Raw genomic sequence first — 20933 nt, forward strand, 5'->3', positions numbered from 1 at the left:
GCGACGTCTTCATGAGTTACCGTGGACCAAGTAACTAATCTCATTTTGTTCCGTATTGAAGATACAATAAGTAAACTATTTGTATTGAAAAGGTGGACACAATAATTTTAATCTTGAAAGAGTTTACCATGGACCGCCGCACAGATGGCACTGCCATCCACAGTAATGTCTGAGCGAGAGGATAACAGAGGCATTATCGGGACTACTACTTCAAAATCTACTAAGAAACTCAAGCATGCAACTTACGTTTGAAAATGATTTCATCTGCTGGACACTTTGGAATATTTCCTGGATGATTTTGTTGCCTTCGAAGTAACCAGCTCCCTTCTTATCTCCTTCGTGCGGAAGAAGAATCGACGTTTCAAGTAGTGAAATACGAGTTTTGGTAGCAAACACAGCATATAATGTCCAATAATGGACCATTTATATTGGTATTATAAATTTACTCGTTCGGAACAGGTATTTCAGATTCCCTATGGGAATCAGCATCTATATCAAGGCAAGTTTAGACGGTACGTAAATAGACTGCAACGTGTGTAAATGTAGAAAATCAATAATGGACGGATGATCATCACAACTTAGTGATCGCAGGATACCGAAATGACGTTCTAGGGGATATTGATTAAATTTTCCTGTCAAAACATAGCTATAATTGTGTTCCCACAAATATTCAGACACTTCTAAGGTACTTTCCACGGTAACTCTCAAGGACTCCAGTGTCCTTTGTGAAGCGAATGAATTTTGAGTATACGTTGCCTTATAGCACAATAGTGACAAAGACCGAGGTATTTAAAACATAACACTTCTCACACAACTCAATCGTGAATACACTAATAATGCAAACTGTCGAAACATCTCCGACAGCGACAATAATGAGCAATAAAAATTAGCTACTACATATGAAGGCAAATATAATGCGGGCTAATGGCCAAGGGTCTCTGTTGACATCGCAATCGCCTGTGCTGCCACCAAGCGGGTGTCCCACCAACCTCTTGAGCTCTCTTGCGGGCGAATGGAGAAGATGTCACACTTCCTCTTCGATACGCTATGCTACCGCGTACCGACCAAATACACATTTGCACTTCCGCACAAAGAAAAGGCTGAAACACCACCGGGCCGTGTATATGCCTCCAATACTTCATAACAAGTCCTCCCTTCCTCAACATGGCGGCCTTTTATATATAATTTCACTCCGACTCTGAGAACGGATGGCGGGCGGTCCCCACCACATTTTGCATACGTCCAATTCTGAGAGAGTCCTCCAACATCGGTGATGCGGTCAAACTTGTAGCTCAGAATTCTATGTAATTTGGTTGTGCTCGGAAAACAAATCGATCGGCGATTTATCTGATATTTACAATCAAATACGATGCTTCTTCGGGGATTCCTCTTCCAGAGTCTGAGTTCCCTGCTAGTGTGGATACGCTAGTGACGCTTACCTCATCCTCTCGCGATGCAATTTTATACACGTTGAAATTTTATAATAAATTATAATTTTGGCAGAGGTCTACTGTGTGAACATATGACATGCCGAGGTTTCCCTTAATAATTAGTGCACTTATTTAGAAACATTCCGTATCAAATCAAGGTCGCACGTTGGCATTACCGTAGTTCAGCCATTTTTAGTGGGCGGATTTATCAGAATGTGTCTTCCCTCCTTGTCCTTTTCTTAGCTTGCGTTCTCTCTGGGGATTTTTCAAGCTATGACACACTTGATTCGGCACCACCAAGTCAGAAGTGCTGCGCAATCCGATGCAACCTAACTTTGACATGGACAAAGAAGCTCGGAAAATGTCTCCATTCCCACAGCCAATTGCCAATTAATCATATGAATTACCGATACGGTTACATCATAGATCAATATTTTAACCCAAATTATAATCTTAATGACATTTCTCAAAAGCCAAATATCTTGTTTGACCTTCTAATTCTCATTTATAGAAACGGCAAACCAAAAAGTCATAATTCCTATAATTTATTTAGGTTAACTTCATGGACATCACATTGAATTGTGAATTTCTAGCAGCTGCATTCTATGAATCGCCAGATATTAATCATATCTTCGTGTGTCGTTTTTGACAATCTCCATCAGCATTTTTCAAGATATTTTAACAAAAAGCACTAACATTTTAATATGATGCAATGCATGCAAGTCCTTTAGAGCCTTATTTTAATTTCATATTGTACGTGTTGTGCACATAATTCATCCCAGATCCTTTTAATACCGTTTAACATCATTTGTGTTTGTACATTTGTTTTAGTCATTAGGTGTATTTGTAGAGTTTTACAGTATGTTATGTCTGATGATGGCCAGCCAAGGCCGAAACTAGTTCCAAGATTAAAAATGTAATGTAAACATTGAATGTAAGTATTGAAAAGGTGGACCATTAAAACATAAGTTTAATCATTATTAAAGCAGCTCCCGGTGTGAAGAGGGACCTACATTACCTATGTTTACTTCATCAGCTGTATGTGAGTCACTGCTTTATTCTAGCACACAAGATTGTTGTCCATGATTTGATGTACTGTGGAAGGTCCAAATTCACTTTCAGAATCATCAACATCATTAGAAATATCCAGTTTACTGTTGCTTGGTACATCTAATAACTGATCTGCACATAATTCATCACAAATATAGGTATCTGTTAGCAACCTCATACCCGCTCCATGTTGACACAGGAATAGTTTTACATTCCTGATATTATTTTGGTGACCACGCAATGGTTTAAAGAAAGAAAGAAAGAAAGAAAGAGAAAGATGTTAACTTTACACTGTATACTCCATGACTACACCATTTGAAACTTAATCTTGCCAGAAGAATGTAGCAGCAATCAAGGAAATGTGAATGCATAAAAAAGATTTCTCAGGCCGCAACTTTTATGTGTTAAAAAAGTATAATTTTCAAAGTTGATTCTTGAAAAAAAAAAAAAAAAAACAGAGTTGAAATTTTAAGACAGAATTGACTTTGGAATTTTTAATATAAGGAAACAAATTTAAAAAAGAAATGAAAATTGATACTTCCAAGAATGTGTATGAGGAAATAACTGGATATTTAGTAATCAAGTGCAAAAGTCCTTTTTCTGCTATCCATAGAATTTGTTTGCCCCTAAAAAGAGTGATTGTGGTCTGTTAACGATGTGAATGATGTAAAACATTCAACAGAAAAAATACTTCTATAATACTGTACATTTATGTGTTGCGTACATTAATTTAGCACTTTGCAGGGAAAATAGTAGTTAGGCTTATATTGCTAATTACTTGTATCCATATTGCAAGGTTGAAAACCATTCTTTGGATATTCATAGACATGATGTAAAGAAATTTTACTAATAAAATTTATATTTGTAATAGTACGTTAGAATGCAAAATTGTTTTTCCATTGCCTCCACCCCACCTCCGACTAGTTCAACTTCGAGACACAGTAGTATCTGATAGTGAATGTGTAATTAAACTCGTAAAAATAAAGGTAAATATTTCTGTATACATCAATTTTAGAATCAATATAAGTTTAATTTTTACTAGAACAAACCCTTCCCCCGTGAGAGAATGCCTGAAAGATTAAGGTATACCAGTACAATTTATTTGTAGCTATACAAATTGTGTCTTAACCACTCAAGCCGGTTCGACATACCACAAACAGCCGGTGCAGGTGGATGTTAGAACGCCTATTACATGTGCATCACTGCTGTTTTCCAGGATCTTTTATTGCCTTATGAATCAAGAAGTTGTGTACTTTCTTGCCATTTCTGTTTCATAATTGTAACTAATACCAATTCAATCGATATACAGTATGTTGCTTTTAACGCATATCGATCGGGAATAGAAATGTGCCCTGTTGAGTTTCAAGGAAGTTGCTTTAGAAGGTATCATGTCCTCTCCTACCATCTCGAAAATGCTTTGTGAACTATATCTAACTTGAAAATAATTGTCACTTATAAAGGGGAAATACCGAAAGCAAATACTTTGCAGATATTTTTTGCTTCGGAGGCTAGAGGCTACTCAGTCGCAGAAGAATGGGCAGGCCGTCTCATTCTCTTATGGGCACAGAGATTATACCTTTGTTAGATGACAGTAGTGGAAGTGATGTATCGGGAAGCGATATTTTCAGAAGTGGCAGACAGCACAGATGAAAACGAAATAGTTTCTGATGTAATAACTTCATCCGCTGTTCGCTTGGTTTTGGCAGGAGGTAGATTTCGTCACGCGCACACATATGATCACCCTCACGGTGTGCCGGGTACCAATAAGCATTTTGAGTCTGTTTTAGATGCTTTTCTGCTGTTTCTTGGCAGCAAAGTGATTGATCTAATTGTTTGCGAGACAAATAGGCATGTGGCTGAATGTATACTTGGCGCGCCCTTGAAACCAAGGTCGTGCCTGAGGAATTGGGAGCCAGTGACGGGAGGAAATTTGTGTCTTCTTGGGGCTTGTAATGTTGATGGGGATCATGCAGAAAACCTACCCTAAAGAGCTATTTTACCAGAGATGGATTTTTAGAAGCCCCTGCATTCTCTCAAACAATGGCAAGTGACGGGTTTGAACTTATCTTGCAATATTTACATTTTGTTGACATTTCCACATGGGATACATATATGGAAAAATTTAAAATTCAGCCTTTCCTGGAAATTATACATTAATGTTTTCAGACTGCTTACCTATCCCAAGAAAATATTTATTTTTTATTTTTTAAGTATGTCTGAAATAAATAGGTACCAGATGTGAAACTAAGCAAACCCCATGGCACTACAGCTCTTGAAGGGCCTTGGCCTACCAAGCGACCCCTCATGAGCCCGAAGGCCTGCAGATTACGAGGTGTTGTGTGGCAGCATGACGAATCCCCTTTGGCCGTTATTCTTGGCTTTCTGGACCGGGGCCGCTATCTCACCGTCAGATAGCTCCTCAATTCTAATCACGTAGGCTGAGTGGACCTCGAACCAGCCCTCAGGTCCAGGTAGAAATTCCTGACCTGGCCGGGAATCATACCCGGGGCCTCCGGGTAAGAGGCAGGCACGCTCCCCGTACACCACGGGGCCAGCTGTATGTGAAACTTATCCAAAGTATATATTGTTGCAAATATTGCAGGTGGTTATGGACAACCCGGAACTGCTGTAATCTCGTGTATTACTGAAAAACATTGATAATGATCTTAGTAAGTAGTCTTAAAATTTTCATTACATTATGTTTTCTATATTTAACATTATGAATTTTTTTTACTTGGTGGTGTCCAAACCTCTGTTCAGCTTCAATTGAAATACCGCCTGGGAACTGAGCAGCTCGGGATTAAATTGCCAGCTTGTGAGGTTACGTATTGAAAGAGTACCTTTCAGGGCTGACAAAACCACTCTCTTTGCCAGTGATACAGGAAAGTTGAATCTTCCACAGAATTTTTCGAAAGTCTTGGAATTTGTTCCCCTTGCTCTGATTAGCTGGCTTATTACTTCTATGTTCCAAATTCCATATTCTCGTTGATAGAAGGTGATGATCAGGTCTTAGATTTTATTTCAGTAGGTTTTGATATCCAATCCGTTGTCTCTTTGGTTCTTTGTATATTGTTTCTTTGGCCCTCATTGGTGTATAGTATATTAGCTTCTTAATAAATTCTATAGTCCATGATAAAGAAAACTGCCACGTGACATGCTTCTGCTGATTTCCATTTCCAATTATGAATTCTCCATTAATTCACTCTGAAAGTACTAGAAGTTCCTCCACACTTGAAACTATTTCTTGTCTTCCAGTTATTATTGCTCCTTTTCCTTCCCTCCTTCCTGTTCTGATCTCTAGGGACTGGTTCTTTATGCACTAAAAACAATTAAAATATGCAATTATGCAGTAAGAACGTAGACAATACGCATTAAAAATTGAAAAATGTGCACTTAAGAATAAGCCATTTTTTCACTCACTTTATACAAGTAATTCGCTGCAGAAAGAAGCATCATAGTAGATAGCTGCAAGTTTAAATTCACTGTTTTCTGAAGACAAATGTCTTATCAAAATAAGTTTTTAAATTTAATTTTGTGTGGCTCTTTCTAGCCGAGTGCAGCCCTTGTAAGGCAGACCTTCCGATGAGGGTGGGCGGCATCTGCCATGTGTAGGCAACTGCGTGTTATTGTGGTGGAGAATAGTGTTATGTGTGGTGTGTGATTGTAGGGATGTTGGGGACAACACTAACACCCAGCCCCCGGGCCATTGGAATTAACCAATGAAGGTTAAAATCCCCGTCCCGGCCGGGAATCGAACCCGGAACCCTCTGAACCAAAGGCCAGTACGCTGACCATTCAGCCAACGAGTCGGACTATCAAAATAAGTTTATAGGCCGAGAATGACCTTTCTGCATCAGCTGAAGTGATGGGACAAAATTTATACACTGGCACCAAAGGTTCTGAACGTTCATCTGACATACACCCTGATTCCACACAAGTTCTGACTAATTGTTTGAATCTTCTTTAATCCTGGATTTGAGTTTATCCCCTTCGTCTAGAATGGACTTAATTGAAGAAGTTGTTTTCTGAATGAGTTCAAGTGAGTCATGGAGGAGTGCATCAGTAGATTCTAAGTTCTCAAAGGTTCTCAGAAGTGAAGATAAATGCGTATGGATGAAATTCACATCTTGATAACTAGAATCTCTTTCAAATACCTGTTTTGCTTCACAGACACATGCACTATCATCTTTAAGTTTTGTAACGACTTCTTTTACTTGAGTGAATTTCTCTCCTGATAAAAATGAAACTCCAGATAACCATGTTCCCCACCTATTTAGGACAGGTTCCAGTGGCAGAGCAGCTTCAGGCAGGCAATACTGTAGAATTGCATATAGGCTGCTGATTTTTGAAACACCTTTTTTTCACTTGCAATTAAATCGTTAACAACTGGAAATTATGTGCATATTTCTTCGCAATGCGGTGCAATTTGTGTGCTAAAGCAGGTAATGTGTATAAGGTTGAGATAAAATATTTTTGGGCCTTTTGCTGCCTTCAACATATCAGCAGCTGCATCTGTGACCATTTGCAAGCACCTTGCAACAATTATTTTCAATTTCAGTTGGCCACAGTAGTTGCAGAAAATCATTTACAAATCGTGCTATTGTACTATAGCTAGTTTTCTCCAGCACTTTACACGCAAGAAGGTTCATTTGACAGGTTCATTTAGATGTAGCTAACCAACTATGAAATTAATGTCGAAATGGATTGAGTTCACGGTAGATTCATATTCATACAGAGAAGATAGGTAATTTTTCCTAAGAGTTGACTCATCTGGGATATTTTGGTTTACACAATATTTTTTCAGGAATGGTTGTAGAACTGGATTGTTTCATTTATTCCACGGAATATTGCTTACAAAGATCGGCTGAAAATGTGTTCAGTGGAGGCTTCGGTTTTACATGCATAAGTAGTAGTTGTAGTGTGTTGTTCTTCTTTCCCTCCTTTCCCGTAATATGTGCGATTGTAAGGCTAGTAGCATTGTACGCATGTAAATGCCAGCCAATCACTAGGATAGTAGAGAAAATACTTAATGAAATGGAAATGCTCATCAAGGTGGACAAACTCTGAAATAAAAATATCCGACAAATGATGGAAGACACTCATTGTTGACAGAATAAGTGTCAACTTCAATAGTATGGGCATGTAAGGAGAGCCCACCCCTTCTTTGTGGCAGTGGAGGCTTTCAACTGTGAAGTGGATGGGAGAAGATCTTAAGGAAGATGAGACGATGGATGATGGTAATCAAATCTGACACGAAGTCCATGAATCTGCAGCCAATCTTGTTTTGATTGGAAAAAGTGGTGGCAGCTATCAAGATAAGCAGACCATGCAATGTGAGATATATAATAAGAAGATGAAGAAACAAAAGTCTGAAATTGAAATGATCTGCACATAAGAGGTTGAGAGCTGGCCATGGATTTTAATAAACTTCATAGTGAAAAGTTGCAAGAAATACAGCCTAACAAACACAGTTGACCTTCGAGATGATATGCCAGAGTCTGTGACCCGGATACAGGTTATACACTAATAAAATATCACTAGCATCAATGCATCAACTATACCCACTCGGGGGCCGAACTCCACTGTCGGCAGCTCCGAAGGTGGCCTTGGTTTCCCATTTTCACACCAGGCAAATGCTGGGGCTGAACCTTAATTAAGGCCACAGTTGCTTCCTCCCTACTTCCTCCGTATTTGTGTTGTTGCCACAAGTTAGTGACATCTTTTCCAGCTTATACATTGAGTTGGTAAATCGTAACTCTTCTGTATATTATTTTTACTTCTATCTTAAACATTGGTGTGTAAAATTTTCTAATAAATATGATCTCTAATTTTCTGCATGAGTGTATAATAGAGGATCCTTTGCATTTTTGAAACTGTAACTTAAGACTTTTTTCTTGTCATTTTCTTTTCCAGGTGAACAAAATGGATACAATATTCCAGAAATGGTACTGTGTCCAAAACTGCCTTACTGGTTGTCAGATGAAGGTGCACGCTCCTTAGGAGAAATTAAGGATGATCGATTACTACCTGAACATGCAAAGCGCCTATTGTGTGATGCTTATATGTGCATGTATCAAAGTCCAGACGTGATGATGTACAGATAGAAAATAATGTCCTGCTCTTTATACCTAAAAGTAACTCTTGGTTTCCAGATGTTTCAAAGCTTTTATCTTCTATGGACATTTGTATAAAGCAAAACACTTTTTTAACTGCTAATGACAGATTCAAGTGTGTGCATATGATCTGTATATAATTAGTTGTCAACATTCCCACCATTCAGTGATAAATTTTAAGAATTTCAGAAACACCATTTAATAGTGAGATGCAATTGTAAATAGCATTGTGCATTGTATATTCCATTTTGTTGTGTTTTTTGACTTTTTCTCCTTGTTTTTTTTTTTACAGATGTCTTTTGAGTTATTGAATATATCCCTGCACCCTTGTAATCTACATCAGGGGTTTCCAAACGGTCCCAGAGGCCTTTTCTTGTGGTCTAAGAAATTGTTTTAAAGATACTGTACAATAATTTATCTTCTTTCTGACTTTTTTTTCAAATTTATTGGATTTAGCATTTGATGTGGATTTGGCCCACTCTTACGACTAGATGACTTTTTGATGCCAAGCCTCTTTGGAAGGATGTATTAATTGGTGTATGTTTCTACATAGTTTTTTTATTTTATTAAAATACATAGCATTGCCAAGGAAACAGTGACCTGTGGTTTGACGCTACGGGGAAAGAAATGTTACTGGTCAGTTCGTGATAAAATCAACAGAACCATGTTTTTAGGAATATCTTGTACCTATCACTGTATTATTCTTGTATCGGTCCACTCCTTCACTAGGTGGAATGAACTCATCCACCAGCCACGGAATTTGCTTTCACCGTTTTAGTTTACATTTTATGCTGTGTATTCTTTTATAATTATTCATCAATTTATATGCTAGTTTACTGTATTCAATTTTTAGATTCCCATTTTAATTTGAGAAGCTATTTTTTTCCTATCTACCATGCACATACTTATTTTAGGTATTTTGGTCAAGAAATGGTCAGGTTTTCTTTTACTGAAATGCTGGTACAGTCTTGTGAAAGCGAATGTACATGATGTAAGCAAAATAAGTGGATTTTTTAAAATGTAAAAGGTCTTAAATTGTGAAATGTATTTATAAATTTTTATTTAATTTTATGTTCATAATTTAACATGATTTTTCATTTTTTTTAAATCAAAATATGTTTTTTGCAACCTGCCACGTAATTTCTGGATACACTTTTAGCCTTCTGGCCCTTTGAAGTTGGAAACTCCAGATGTAAGAAACAAGGTAGAAGAGATTTAAAAGACTTACCCTAGTATAAAGTTCTACTCAGAGAGAGAGAGAGAGAGAGAGAGTCAGTGTGTGTGCGTGTATATGTGTTCACATTAATCCATAATACTTTGCTCAGGAGGAATAGAAACTGGATACCTGTAATGGGTTTTTTCTATACAAAGGAATACAGAATGTTCTTCAGGACATTAACATTTTTTATCTGCTTGCTGAAGTAGAACTTCGTATTAGGTATATCTCCTGAATCTTTTCTTTTTAACATGTTCCTTGTATAACTTATCAAAGATATATAAACATATCTTTGCTTTTTTATGTTAAAGCATTTGTTGTTAATTTTTTTACATTTATGTGGTTAATTTTGAAAAAAGAAAGTATTAATCACTAAAACTTCAGGATCAAAAATGGAGGCATTTATTATTGATGAGTTTTCTAGTTGCATACAACCCTGGTCCTTTTTTTTTTTTCCTCATTATTACTTGTTAGAATAGTGGAGTTATTCTAAACTTCAGCTGCCAATATACAAATTACATCTTATACACAGTGAGAGGAAACATTGTTTCAGTGATTTTACAGATAAGCAGATGCTATAAAGGAGATGGAAATATTATGTAGGCTAGTCATTTTCTTTTTTTGTCTTGTTCAAAAGTTTCATGTTTCATATAGCCTTTTGTTCTAATTTTTTTCTGAATTTCTTTTAACCTATGGAGGAGTAACCCCTTGACAACAGATGGTGTGCACAAATAAATGAAGATCATAAACAGCCCATCATCACAGTCAGTGGACTCGCATCTAAGTGCCTGGGCATTAGAATATATACACTTTCTAAAAATGTGCTATTACAGTTACACTGAAATGAAATGGCGTATGGGTTTTAGTGCCGGGATATGTCCGAGGGCTTCGGCTCACTAGGTGCAGGTCTTTTGATTTGACACCCGTAGGCGACCTGTGCGTTGGGATGAGGGTGAAATAATGATGAAGATGACACATACACCCAGTCCCCATGCCAGGGGAATTAACCAATTTTGGTTAAAATTCCCAACCCTGCCGGGAATCGAACCCGGGACCCCTGTGACCAAAGGCCAGCATGCTAACCATTTAGCCATGGAGCCGGACAGTTGCAATAATGGGCCTGAAGTCTTTCAGATGCCAAATTACTTAACAATTTTATCCTCCTGCTGCATGGAGTCATACTTTTTAATGTTTATATGGAATATTGCTTTTATGGAGATATTCTTCATTATTATGAAGTACAGTATCATAATTTATAATTGTCTAATAGCCCTTTCTTTGTAATTATCTACCCTTTTGTCCATCTTGCTTCTATGTGCTACACCTTAATACACTGAAGTGTGGCTAAAACATGCAGATGTCACTTATCTGTATGAAGGGCATAATTGCCATGTTTAGCAAAAGTAATAGCAAACCATTTAATGGGAATATCTTAATATACTAGCCTAAATACAGGACACACAAGAAGGACTTTAATGTTTCTACTTTGGAAGATATTAGAATGAGACATTTTTGAGAACTTCTTCCAAAGCAAAACAAGATTTTGTCCTGTAGCAATTCATTTAGACAACTTTTTGATGGTCCTGGCACTTCACAAAGTGAAACCATCTGAATAGTTTTAATCTTGAAACAGATGTGAAGTGCAAATGAACATTTAAAGAATAAATGTTTCACTTCTTAAAAGGTAATGAGTAAAGGAAACACAAAACTTTGGTTTTATATTCCAGTTACTATTCAGTTCAAAGAAGAAACAGTTGGTCCGTTTTAAAATCTGAACTTCCAGATAGGTGCCTAAAGGCATGATTAGACATACACTTTTTATTTAAAAGAGGATGAGTAACCAACCATAGAAGGCTTTATGTTTATGTCTTAGATATATTAAACACCATCTGGTGGCTAAGAAATAAATGGATATCAGTACTGTTTAGTTAGGCCTGTAGTGCCCTTTATTTACCACAATAATTATTAACAGACATATGAACATTCTAGTGAAAAATGGCAAGCTTCAGGAACATATAAAATGTTTCCTAGGTAGTGATGGTTGTGTTATTGCTTTAAAATGAAGTGTAAGGAAATAATTGTCTTCTCTTACGTCTATTCTCAGGAGAATATATTGCTTTTTTAAATGGAAAAAATGGAATAGCGTTTGGGGTCATAGCTCATAATAATGACTGAAAGTATCACTTTGTTAGCCAGGGAAGTCTGCTGTATCTGAACATGTTTAGGTAGGTCTATAGTATCATTTATTTATTTATTTATTTATTTATTTATTTATTTATTTATTTATTTATTTATTTATTTATTTATTTATTTATTTATTTATTTATTTATTTATTTATTTATTTTAATAACGGAAATATAGAAGGTCTAATGAAAATGGGGTGAGCTTCAGAAACACACAAAATATTTCCTAGGTGGTGATGATGAAGCATCAGAAAGGATAAATATTTTACACCTGGAATCCTCCGGGAGACAAAGGAAAATTGGTAAACATGCAAATAACTTTAAAAGAGGTGGATAGCCTTATGCATGTCAATTTCATTATTAGCATGGAAGATCATCATTTAATGCATGTTGGATTTTTTAAATTTAAAGTCATGTCCGTGTGGTTCAGAGTCCATGTAAAACTGGAGGTTCTGTGGATATGATCACAATATCAACCATCTTGTATAACTGCAAACTTGACTTTTTCTTTTAAGATCATCTTGATAGCAAGATAGAAACATTGGTTGTGGAAATATTAATACACAACCTAATTATTTCTTACCTTTGTGAAGCTATACATTATAAAATTTACTGATCTTTTAGTTAATGGGCAGCTCCAGAGTCACGTGCACCTATAATCCTGGGCTCTTGATTGAAGAGAATATTGTACTAGGAAAAAATATAGAACATAAAATGAAAATTAATTAATTAATTAATTAATGGCATGTGGCCTCCAGAGAGGCCTTGTGCAGGTCTTTTGAGTTGACACCGTATATGTGACCTGCGCGTCTATGAGGATGGGGCCCTATCTAAGATGAATTCTAATGATGAAGATGGCACAAATATCCAGCCCCCAAGCCATAGGAATTAACTAATGAAAGTTAAAATCCCCGACCTTGCCAGGAATCGAACCCGGGACCCCTCAGATCAAAGGCCTGCATGTTAACCATTTGGCCATGGAACCAGACCAAATGAAAATATATGACAGGCAGGATTGGAAGGAAGGAGAGAGTAGTCTGGTGCACCATCATTAATACTTAGCTGTTGTAGTGTATGATTAGAGTCGTCAGAGCCAAGTTGTTATCGATGGGTTGTAGTCATGATATTTTGGAGTTGAAGGTCAACCTGGGAGCAAAGGAGGGGTTTGGTATGGATCTTATAAGCAGATATTTCAGTAATTTTTTTAAAATGATTGTTGGAAAGCAGGAACAAATCTCCTCCATCTTTGAGTTGTATTATTAAGCTACAGATATATTCTGCAGAACGTAGTTGGATTACTGTATACTGTGGAATCATGATTATATGTTCCCGGAAACTATGTTTTCCCACATTACCCGTTCTTCGAAGAAACAATTTCCCGAATCAGCCGTCCAGAAATTTCAGTCCCATCAACGCTAAATTCTCGATCAAGTGCTTTTCAAGAAAGAGTACCTTATCTCACAAAAGGTCAGCTACGACATAACTGTGGATCTTGGCGTTAACGTCCCGTCATTGTGGTAATTACAGCAAGCACTATACTGGGAAAACGATCGGCAGTGAACTTGCATAAGGGACCATCTTAGCATTGCATTCGGCTGGTATTATATAAACCAGGCGAGTTAGCCGTGTAATTAGGGGCACGCAGCTGTGAGCTTGCATCCGGGAGATAGTGGGCTTGAACCCCACTGTCAGCAACCCTGAAGATGGTTTTCCGTGGTTTCCCATTTTTACACTAGGCAAATGCTGGGGCTGAAACTGTTTTTTTTTGCTAGTTGTTTTACGTCGCACCGACACAGATAGGTCTTACGGCAACGATGGGACAGGAAAGGGCTAGGAGTGGGAAGGAAGCGGCCGTGGCCTTAATTAAGGTACAGCCCCAGCATTTGCCTGGTGTGAAAATGGGAAACCACGGAAAACCATTTTCAGGGCTGTCGACAGTGGGGTTCGAACCTACTATCTCCCGAATACTGGATACTGGCCGCACTTAAGCGACTGCAGCTATCGAGCTCGGTGAAACCTTAATTAAGGGCACGGCTGCTTCCTTCCCATTCCTAGGCCTTTCTTATCCCATCGTCGCCATAAGACCTATCTGTGTCGGTGCAGCGTACAGCAAAATTTTCACTCTACAAAGGAAAAATTGTAACCAAAAAAAAATGAGTATTATGTAGGGAATCCTGAGAATTCATAAAGCAGAGTGGTCGCAACAATTGGAAGGAGGCAGGGTAAAATTAGAAAGTTCTACTACTCTCAACTCTGGATTAACCGGGGTAATGTAGGGTTGAGGCTTCCCGGATAAGTAAAATTGTGGTTAACCTGCAAAAAGTTAAAAATAGAACAAACATACTGAAAGTACAGTTACAATGATAAATGATACTACTGCCTTGTTTTTGTATTAACTTACCCAATACATTGCATTAAAAGTAGCACTTAGCAAAATTAAAAAATGGAAAAAATGATGATGATGATGATGATGATGATGCTTGTTGTTTTAAGGGGCCTAACATCGAAGGTCATCGGCCCCTAAAATGGAAAATAAACAGCACTTTTTTGAAACTAATAAGGCCAAAAAATATATTCAGACTCCCTAACTTTACTGTTTCTGAAAATATTCAGTCATGGTTTTCTACTTTTGTGCCGAGAAACACTTTTTCTTTATTTTGCTTCCCAAGTTTCTCAAAACAAGTTTTTCGGTGATGAGAGCATCATTCTGGCCCTCGATGTACTCCAGCAATGACTCGACATTTGCCAAGGCAACCCCATAATCCCTGCCTTTTACTTTGTCAACAATCTGTCCGTCTGTCAGCTCTTAGTACCATTGGTCGTTCTGCTCACAATCGAACCACTGACGAATATTGTCGTTGTCAACTTCCTCTCCACCTGGTACAGTTTTTACGACTTCAGTCACTGTACAAACTGTATCGGCTTCATCAAATCCGAGACATTCATCATCTTCAGAAATATCTGGGATGATTTTTTTCCAAGACCGCACAGTTGTCAATGGTTTTGTTTTTTCCCAAGCCTAATGAATCTCATAAATAGCGTTGAGAATTGTAAATTCTTTCCAAAAAGTTTTGAGATCGTTGACCTGTTCAGTCCTCTTTTGAAGAAGAGATAATTGATAATTTCTTTTTTAAATGCAGATATTATGTCTTGGTCCATAGACTGGATTATTGCAGTGACATTGGGAGGCAAACATTTCACATAAATGTTGCCATCTGCTGATTTTAAAACAGTTTGATTTAGGTGCAAGGGCGCATTATCTATCAAAAGAAGGGCCTTTTCCTAGAGTCCATTTGACTTTAAATATTTACGAACTTCGGGGACGAAGTTATTGTTAAACCATGGTTTAAAAATCTCGCTGTTCATCCCAGCAGACTTTTGGTTCTTGTACACAACAGGCAAATTTTTGGCCTCTGTACCTTTGAAAGAGTGAGGTTTTCTTGCTTTTCCAATGACAAGTAAAGGTAATTTATGAGTGCCCGTTGCGTTCGCACAGGTCATAATCATCATCCTTTCTTCAGATGCTTTATAGCCTGGTGTATAACGTTCCTGTTCGAAAGCAAGAGTACAGGTTGGTAGGCATTTCCAATACAGGCCAGACTCATCCACATTTTAAATTTGCTAAACCCTCATCCAGAACATATTTTTCTCGCCATAAGACCTATCTGTGTCAGTGCGACGTAAAGCAAATAGCGGGGGGGGGGAGGAGGAGGAAAAAACCCCACTTATTTTTCAAAATCCGAATTGAACTGTTGAGTGCTTCTGTATTTCCACTTAGCAACTCACCTTTTACACTGACATCACGGATACCATCTCACTGTTTAAAACATGTAAACCATGCAATGATGCATCAAAATCACCCTCCATCTCAAGAGCTTCGAACAAAAACTTTGCTTTTAATCATACAGATCGGTCCCCATACTGGAGTCCCTTGAGCTCGCTGCTGTGAAAACCACTCCAACATGCGTTGGTCAAGCTCCTCAAACTTAGATTTTTTTCATAGTTTTTCGGTTTGCCATACCATTGTTTGCATCGGACGAAGAAGCAAATGATTGAAGTTTGTCTTTGTTGCACAAAATATCCCGCATGGTAAAATCACCGTAATAGACAAGAAAAATGTTCCACCGATCAATACATTTATTGTGAATGAATTATTGCACTAGTACCGGTTTCGACCTATCTTGGCCATCATCAGCTAGCACACAAATTTACAGTCATAGGACAAAATTACAAAGATGTTACGTAAGAGCATCCAGATGTCTAATGAAAAATGGAAGTAAAATATATTGCAGTATGTTGCGTTAAAAATATCTCTGATTAAAAGTGGTGATGGTTAGAATAAACTAAAACCTATTGATTGAGCATGGACATGAGTACATAAACACATTAAAATATATATGCCACATCATAAAACACTAAAAAATATAGCACATTAAACACATTAAAACATGGTATATTTTAAAAACGTCTATTAAAATTTGAGTTCATGTTGCGTTGCATCATTCTTCAATCCTCTTGTAGTTCTTGTGTTGATTAAGTTGAATATCGAGAATGTTCTATGGCTGATATACTTTGTATTAGTATGTTATAATAACTCTTGTCATTAAAATTTGAAAATTGAGTATTATGCAATTCAACTGTTGATGTATTTAATGTGCTATATTTTTTAGTGTCTTATGATGTGGCATATATATTTTAATGTGTTTATGTACTCATGTCCATGCTCAATCAATAGGTTTTAGTTTATTCTAACCATCACCACTTTTAATCAGAGATATTTTTAACGCAACATACTGCAATATATTTTACTTCCATTTTTCATTAGACATCCGGATGCTCTTACGTAACATCTTTGTAATTTTGTCCTATGACTGTAAATTTGTGTGCTAGCTGATGATGGCCAAGATAGGTCGAAACCGGTACTAGTGCAATAATTCATTCACAATAAATGTATTGATCGGTGGAACATTTTTCTTGTCTATTACATTGAATCCAATCAATACGGAATATGAAACTTATAAATAATAAAAATGGTAAAATCACCAATGTTATATTGGACACACACCTGTTTAACGGTAGAACCTTGTTCTATATTTTGTACAGTAGTCAACTTCTGTTGAATCGTCAAAACGGCATGCTTCCGTTTGGTTGCCATTGTTTACGAACTGAACTGCACTGAAGAAAAACAAGACAAGGACCGAGAGAAGGGCGGTGTGGAGTAGAGCAGGTGCTCGCGGCCAGTGACACACCAGCTACAAATAACTTCAAGGTCGCGCCACCCTTGCTACTATTACGACTCGGCAATATTATCCCAACCCTTTGTAATTCTGTATTACTATAACTCCTAACACTCGTGCATTTTTAGTGTTTTTGATATTGCAGTTAAGCCGCAGCACGGTTGATCTGATTACAGTAAATCGAGGGTTGAGTGTAATAGAAATTAATACCTTACACTACTACTTGAAGACAGAACATCAAATGTTCATACTTGTAAAATATCTACATGTAGTCCAGGTTATATATATATTTTTGACTTTTTTCGATTGTATCGCCGAACAGGTTTTCAGCACTTCCCACTGGGCAGTATACAGTCACTGAGCTTTCAGACAGGAATCTAAATTGCTTCTTCCTAACATGAATCTAGTATTTCAATATGATCGGATATGATTTTGTTTCCGAGACCAGAACCAATGTTGAACTTCACATATATAAAGCCATGGGAGGTCTTGGGATTGCCTATTACTGTTTTGGTCCTAATATAAGATGGGTTTTTTAAATGTTAAAATGTCCTTTTATATGTGCAGCTTAACATTTAACAGTTTGTATCATATCCCATTGGCTTATCCAGTAAGTGTCTCAATGTGCTTTCCGGCTGAGTTCAAGGTCACGAATAAACCAAAATTTCTGGATTTTGATCATTTTTTTCTCTTTTCAATCTGTTTGTGATTAGTAGACATTGGATTTATATGCTGTATAAATCACCAGTATAAGCAGGCAACTATGCGACAAAATGTGGTGAAATATGCATTTCAGTATGCACTTATTTTCATGCTATTAAACACTTGTATAAAATGTAAATGTAATATCCCTTTACTAGACTCAAGCGATTCACCCACATCAATACATAAAATCATTATGATGAGTAAACAGCTGAATGAAAAACAAAAATTCACACCACTTACAGCTGCGGCTGTTCTGCTAGTAAAAACAGTCCGTGCATAGTTTGTGAGACAGTGTTCACTGTTAAAACTATATGCACACGTCTCCTAGATAAGACACAGTGTGTTAATTAATACATATGATAAATCAATTAGTAAGGTTGTAAGAAAACCGTGAAAAGAAACACACTTAAATACACATTGCGCTTTCCATTTACACTACACATCCTACTTTTCCTGTCCATAATTTGCTTTGCAGTACCCTGCAACAGTCTTCTCCACGTTTTCTGGTATAAATCCATGGAGTTTGTTAAAATTAGCTTCACCCCCTGTGGGTGGGGGACGCCTGTTGTAAGAAGCAACTAAAAGGGGCGACCACTGGATGATTATATTAGAACCATGAAACTCCTTGTGATTAGTACCACCACCCGAGGAACACCATGGGTTGCTTTTCCTTGCACGTAGTACCATTATGTTAGGCACCAAATAGGTTTGCAATTTGTAGCAAACGAGAGCGCAACGGCTGTTACGGTACCTGTGATTAGTAGCACTATATGAGCGACGCCATGGGATGACCGAACCCGTGGTTCTGGCTTGCCTATGATTAGTACCCACTATATGAGGAACACCACGGGATAGTACGAGTCCCTGTGGTTAGTACACTTAGGTGATGAACACCATAGGTTTGTGTTGCCTGTCAATGGCGCCGCAATGTGCGAAACACAGTAGGTCTGTAATACATGTGCGAATTTCATTACCTGTGAGTAGTACCATAATGTGTGGAATACCACGAGCCTATGCTACTCTTGATTAGTACCGCAACATGACAAATACCATGGTTCTACTTTTCTAGCGATAAGTACCATTATGAGGGGCCGGAGACTTGGATTTTGGACTCCTTTCAACTACAAGCATCATTGATTCAGTATCGTGCTATAGAAGCAGTCTCTTGGTCAGTAATACTGTTGTTTTATGCCAGCTTCTGTGCATGTGAGGCACTGTGGGTTGGTTCCACTGATCGTTTTAAATTCATATCCATCCATTCATTCTTCGTCCTCATGTTTTGAATTGTGGTCAGTGGAGGATTTTGGGTTTTCAATTTGTCATTTCATTTCATCTCATTTCGTACCATCAGGGACCGATGACTTGAATTCAGGAGCAAGTGTAGGTGTTAAACATTGTAGTAGATCCTCATTATCAGTACCAGCCAAATATTTGTTAATAGCTTCCATAATGTCATAGCCCAGTTTTCGTTTAAGGACATATCCGAGGATTCCTTGTATACCTTCCAGTTCATGCTTCACATTCTCCACTATGTCCAGCAAATCACCAAGACACATGTATTTTGAACTTCTTGATTTATTCTGGTATAATTTGGAAGTGTGTCTTGATAAGTGTCAGTGGCCTTAGAAACATTTCATTGCCAAAAGAGTTCACGGCATTAATTACTTTATGTTTTCTTGAAGACTGCTTGTAAAACATGTTAAAATACGCACAATAAATCCAAAATTTGAAATTGTGCACTAATCTCAAATATATGCATATATATATATGCACTATTAAACTTCATTATTTATCCAATTTCACCTTCAAACGCACTTTCTTGTTGCTTTTGGATGTCTACATATCGGCGAACAAAATATGCATTCAATAACTTTTGAGAATCAGTACATTCGAAACCATATTCTCGACTTCAAAATAACTTTTAAAATTTAATGTCGACCTAATCTATGTGGTACAAGACTTCCAGAAACTTACTACAGGCAGTATACCGGTGACCAAATTACAATGGAAGATACAAAAAAGATTAGGAATTTTGCCATCATGCTGGGCGCTTTTGTATTGGTTGTGCTTTATTTCATTAGATTAGAGGATTAAAAAATACTTGTGATCGATTGTTCTTTGGCTTGGCATTGTTTATTAGATTTTTTTGATGAGTTAAAGTTGCTGACATGAAAGAAGTTTTCATGGGAAACTCACAGTTTCCCTGGCAAAACTGAATGATAATCGAGATTTTTAACCCGTGGAATTAATGTTTGAAGCCAGCCCCGCGGTCTAGCTTGCCTGCCTCTCACCCAGAATCCCGTTTCAATTCCCCGCCATATCGGGCATTTTTACTTGGATATGAGGACTGGTTCTAGGTCCACTCAGCCTACATGATTACTGTTAATTCAGGAGCTATCTAACGGTGAGGTGGTTACTCCAGTCTATAATAGAAAGCCAGGAATAATGTCCAAGAGGACTTTTCACACTGACCATGCGTCAACTCATAATCTCAAGGCCATCAGGCTGAGCAGCGTCGCTTGGTAGGCCAAGGCCCATTAGAGGGCTGTAGTTTGGTTTGGTTTAGGAGTGTTTGTAAAGTTATAATTACACATATTTAATTATTGTGGTGTTTAGCCACATTGTTGATGGCTTTAATTCGTTTCCAGATTGTCCGTTTCCCCATATTGTGCATTTTTTCCCCTCGTGATTCCTCCAATAAATGAGAATCAAGGTTCCACTGTAAAGGTTTCCATTTTAAAATGATATCCTTATTGGTTAGACTTAATATTAAATTGCTGGTCTCATCACAAATGACCTGGAAGTTTCAGTGATGAATACAGTGAAAAGAGCAACGTTTGAGAAAGCAACAGGCTAAATTGTTGTGTCAAATTTTTCATTCAGAATCTTGATTATTTTGTAATATTATATTTCAAAAGTTTAATGTCATAGTGAATTTAATATGAAGATTTCCCTTAGTTCATTCCAGAGCAGAGTTTTTCTCTGTTGTGGAACTAGT

The 20933-nt window shown here is 37.4% G+C and overlaps 1 protein-coding gene across 1 annotated transcript in view; it reads left to right on the forward strand.

Annotated features, from left to right (window-relative positions):
* CYLD (ubiquitin carboxyl-terminal hydrolase CYLD) overlaps positions 1–11323 on the forward strand; it is a 188344-nt gene extending 177021 nt beyond the window's left edge. Inside the window, exon 14 of the mRNA XM_067135632.2 lies at positions 8394–11323. Within this exon, the coding sequence (XP_066991733.2) occupies positions 8394–8584 (191 nt within the window). The 3' untranslated portion in view covers positions 8585–11323. The remainder of the gene's footprint in view (positions 1–8393) is intronic.
* Positions 11324–20933: the final 9610 nt, after the last annotated feature.

Source organism: Anabrus simplex, chromosome 1 (genome assembly GCF_040414725.1).
Source record: "Anabrus simplex isolate iqAnaSimp1 chromosome 1, ASM4041472v1, whole genome shotgun sequence".
NCBI classification, from domain to species: domain Eukaryota; kingdom Metazoa; phylum Arthropoda; class Insecta; order Orthoptera; family Tettigoniidae; genus Anabrus; species Anabrus simplex.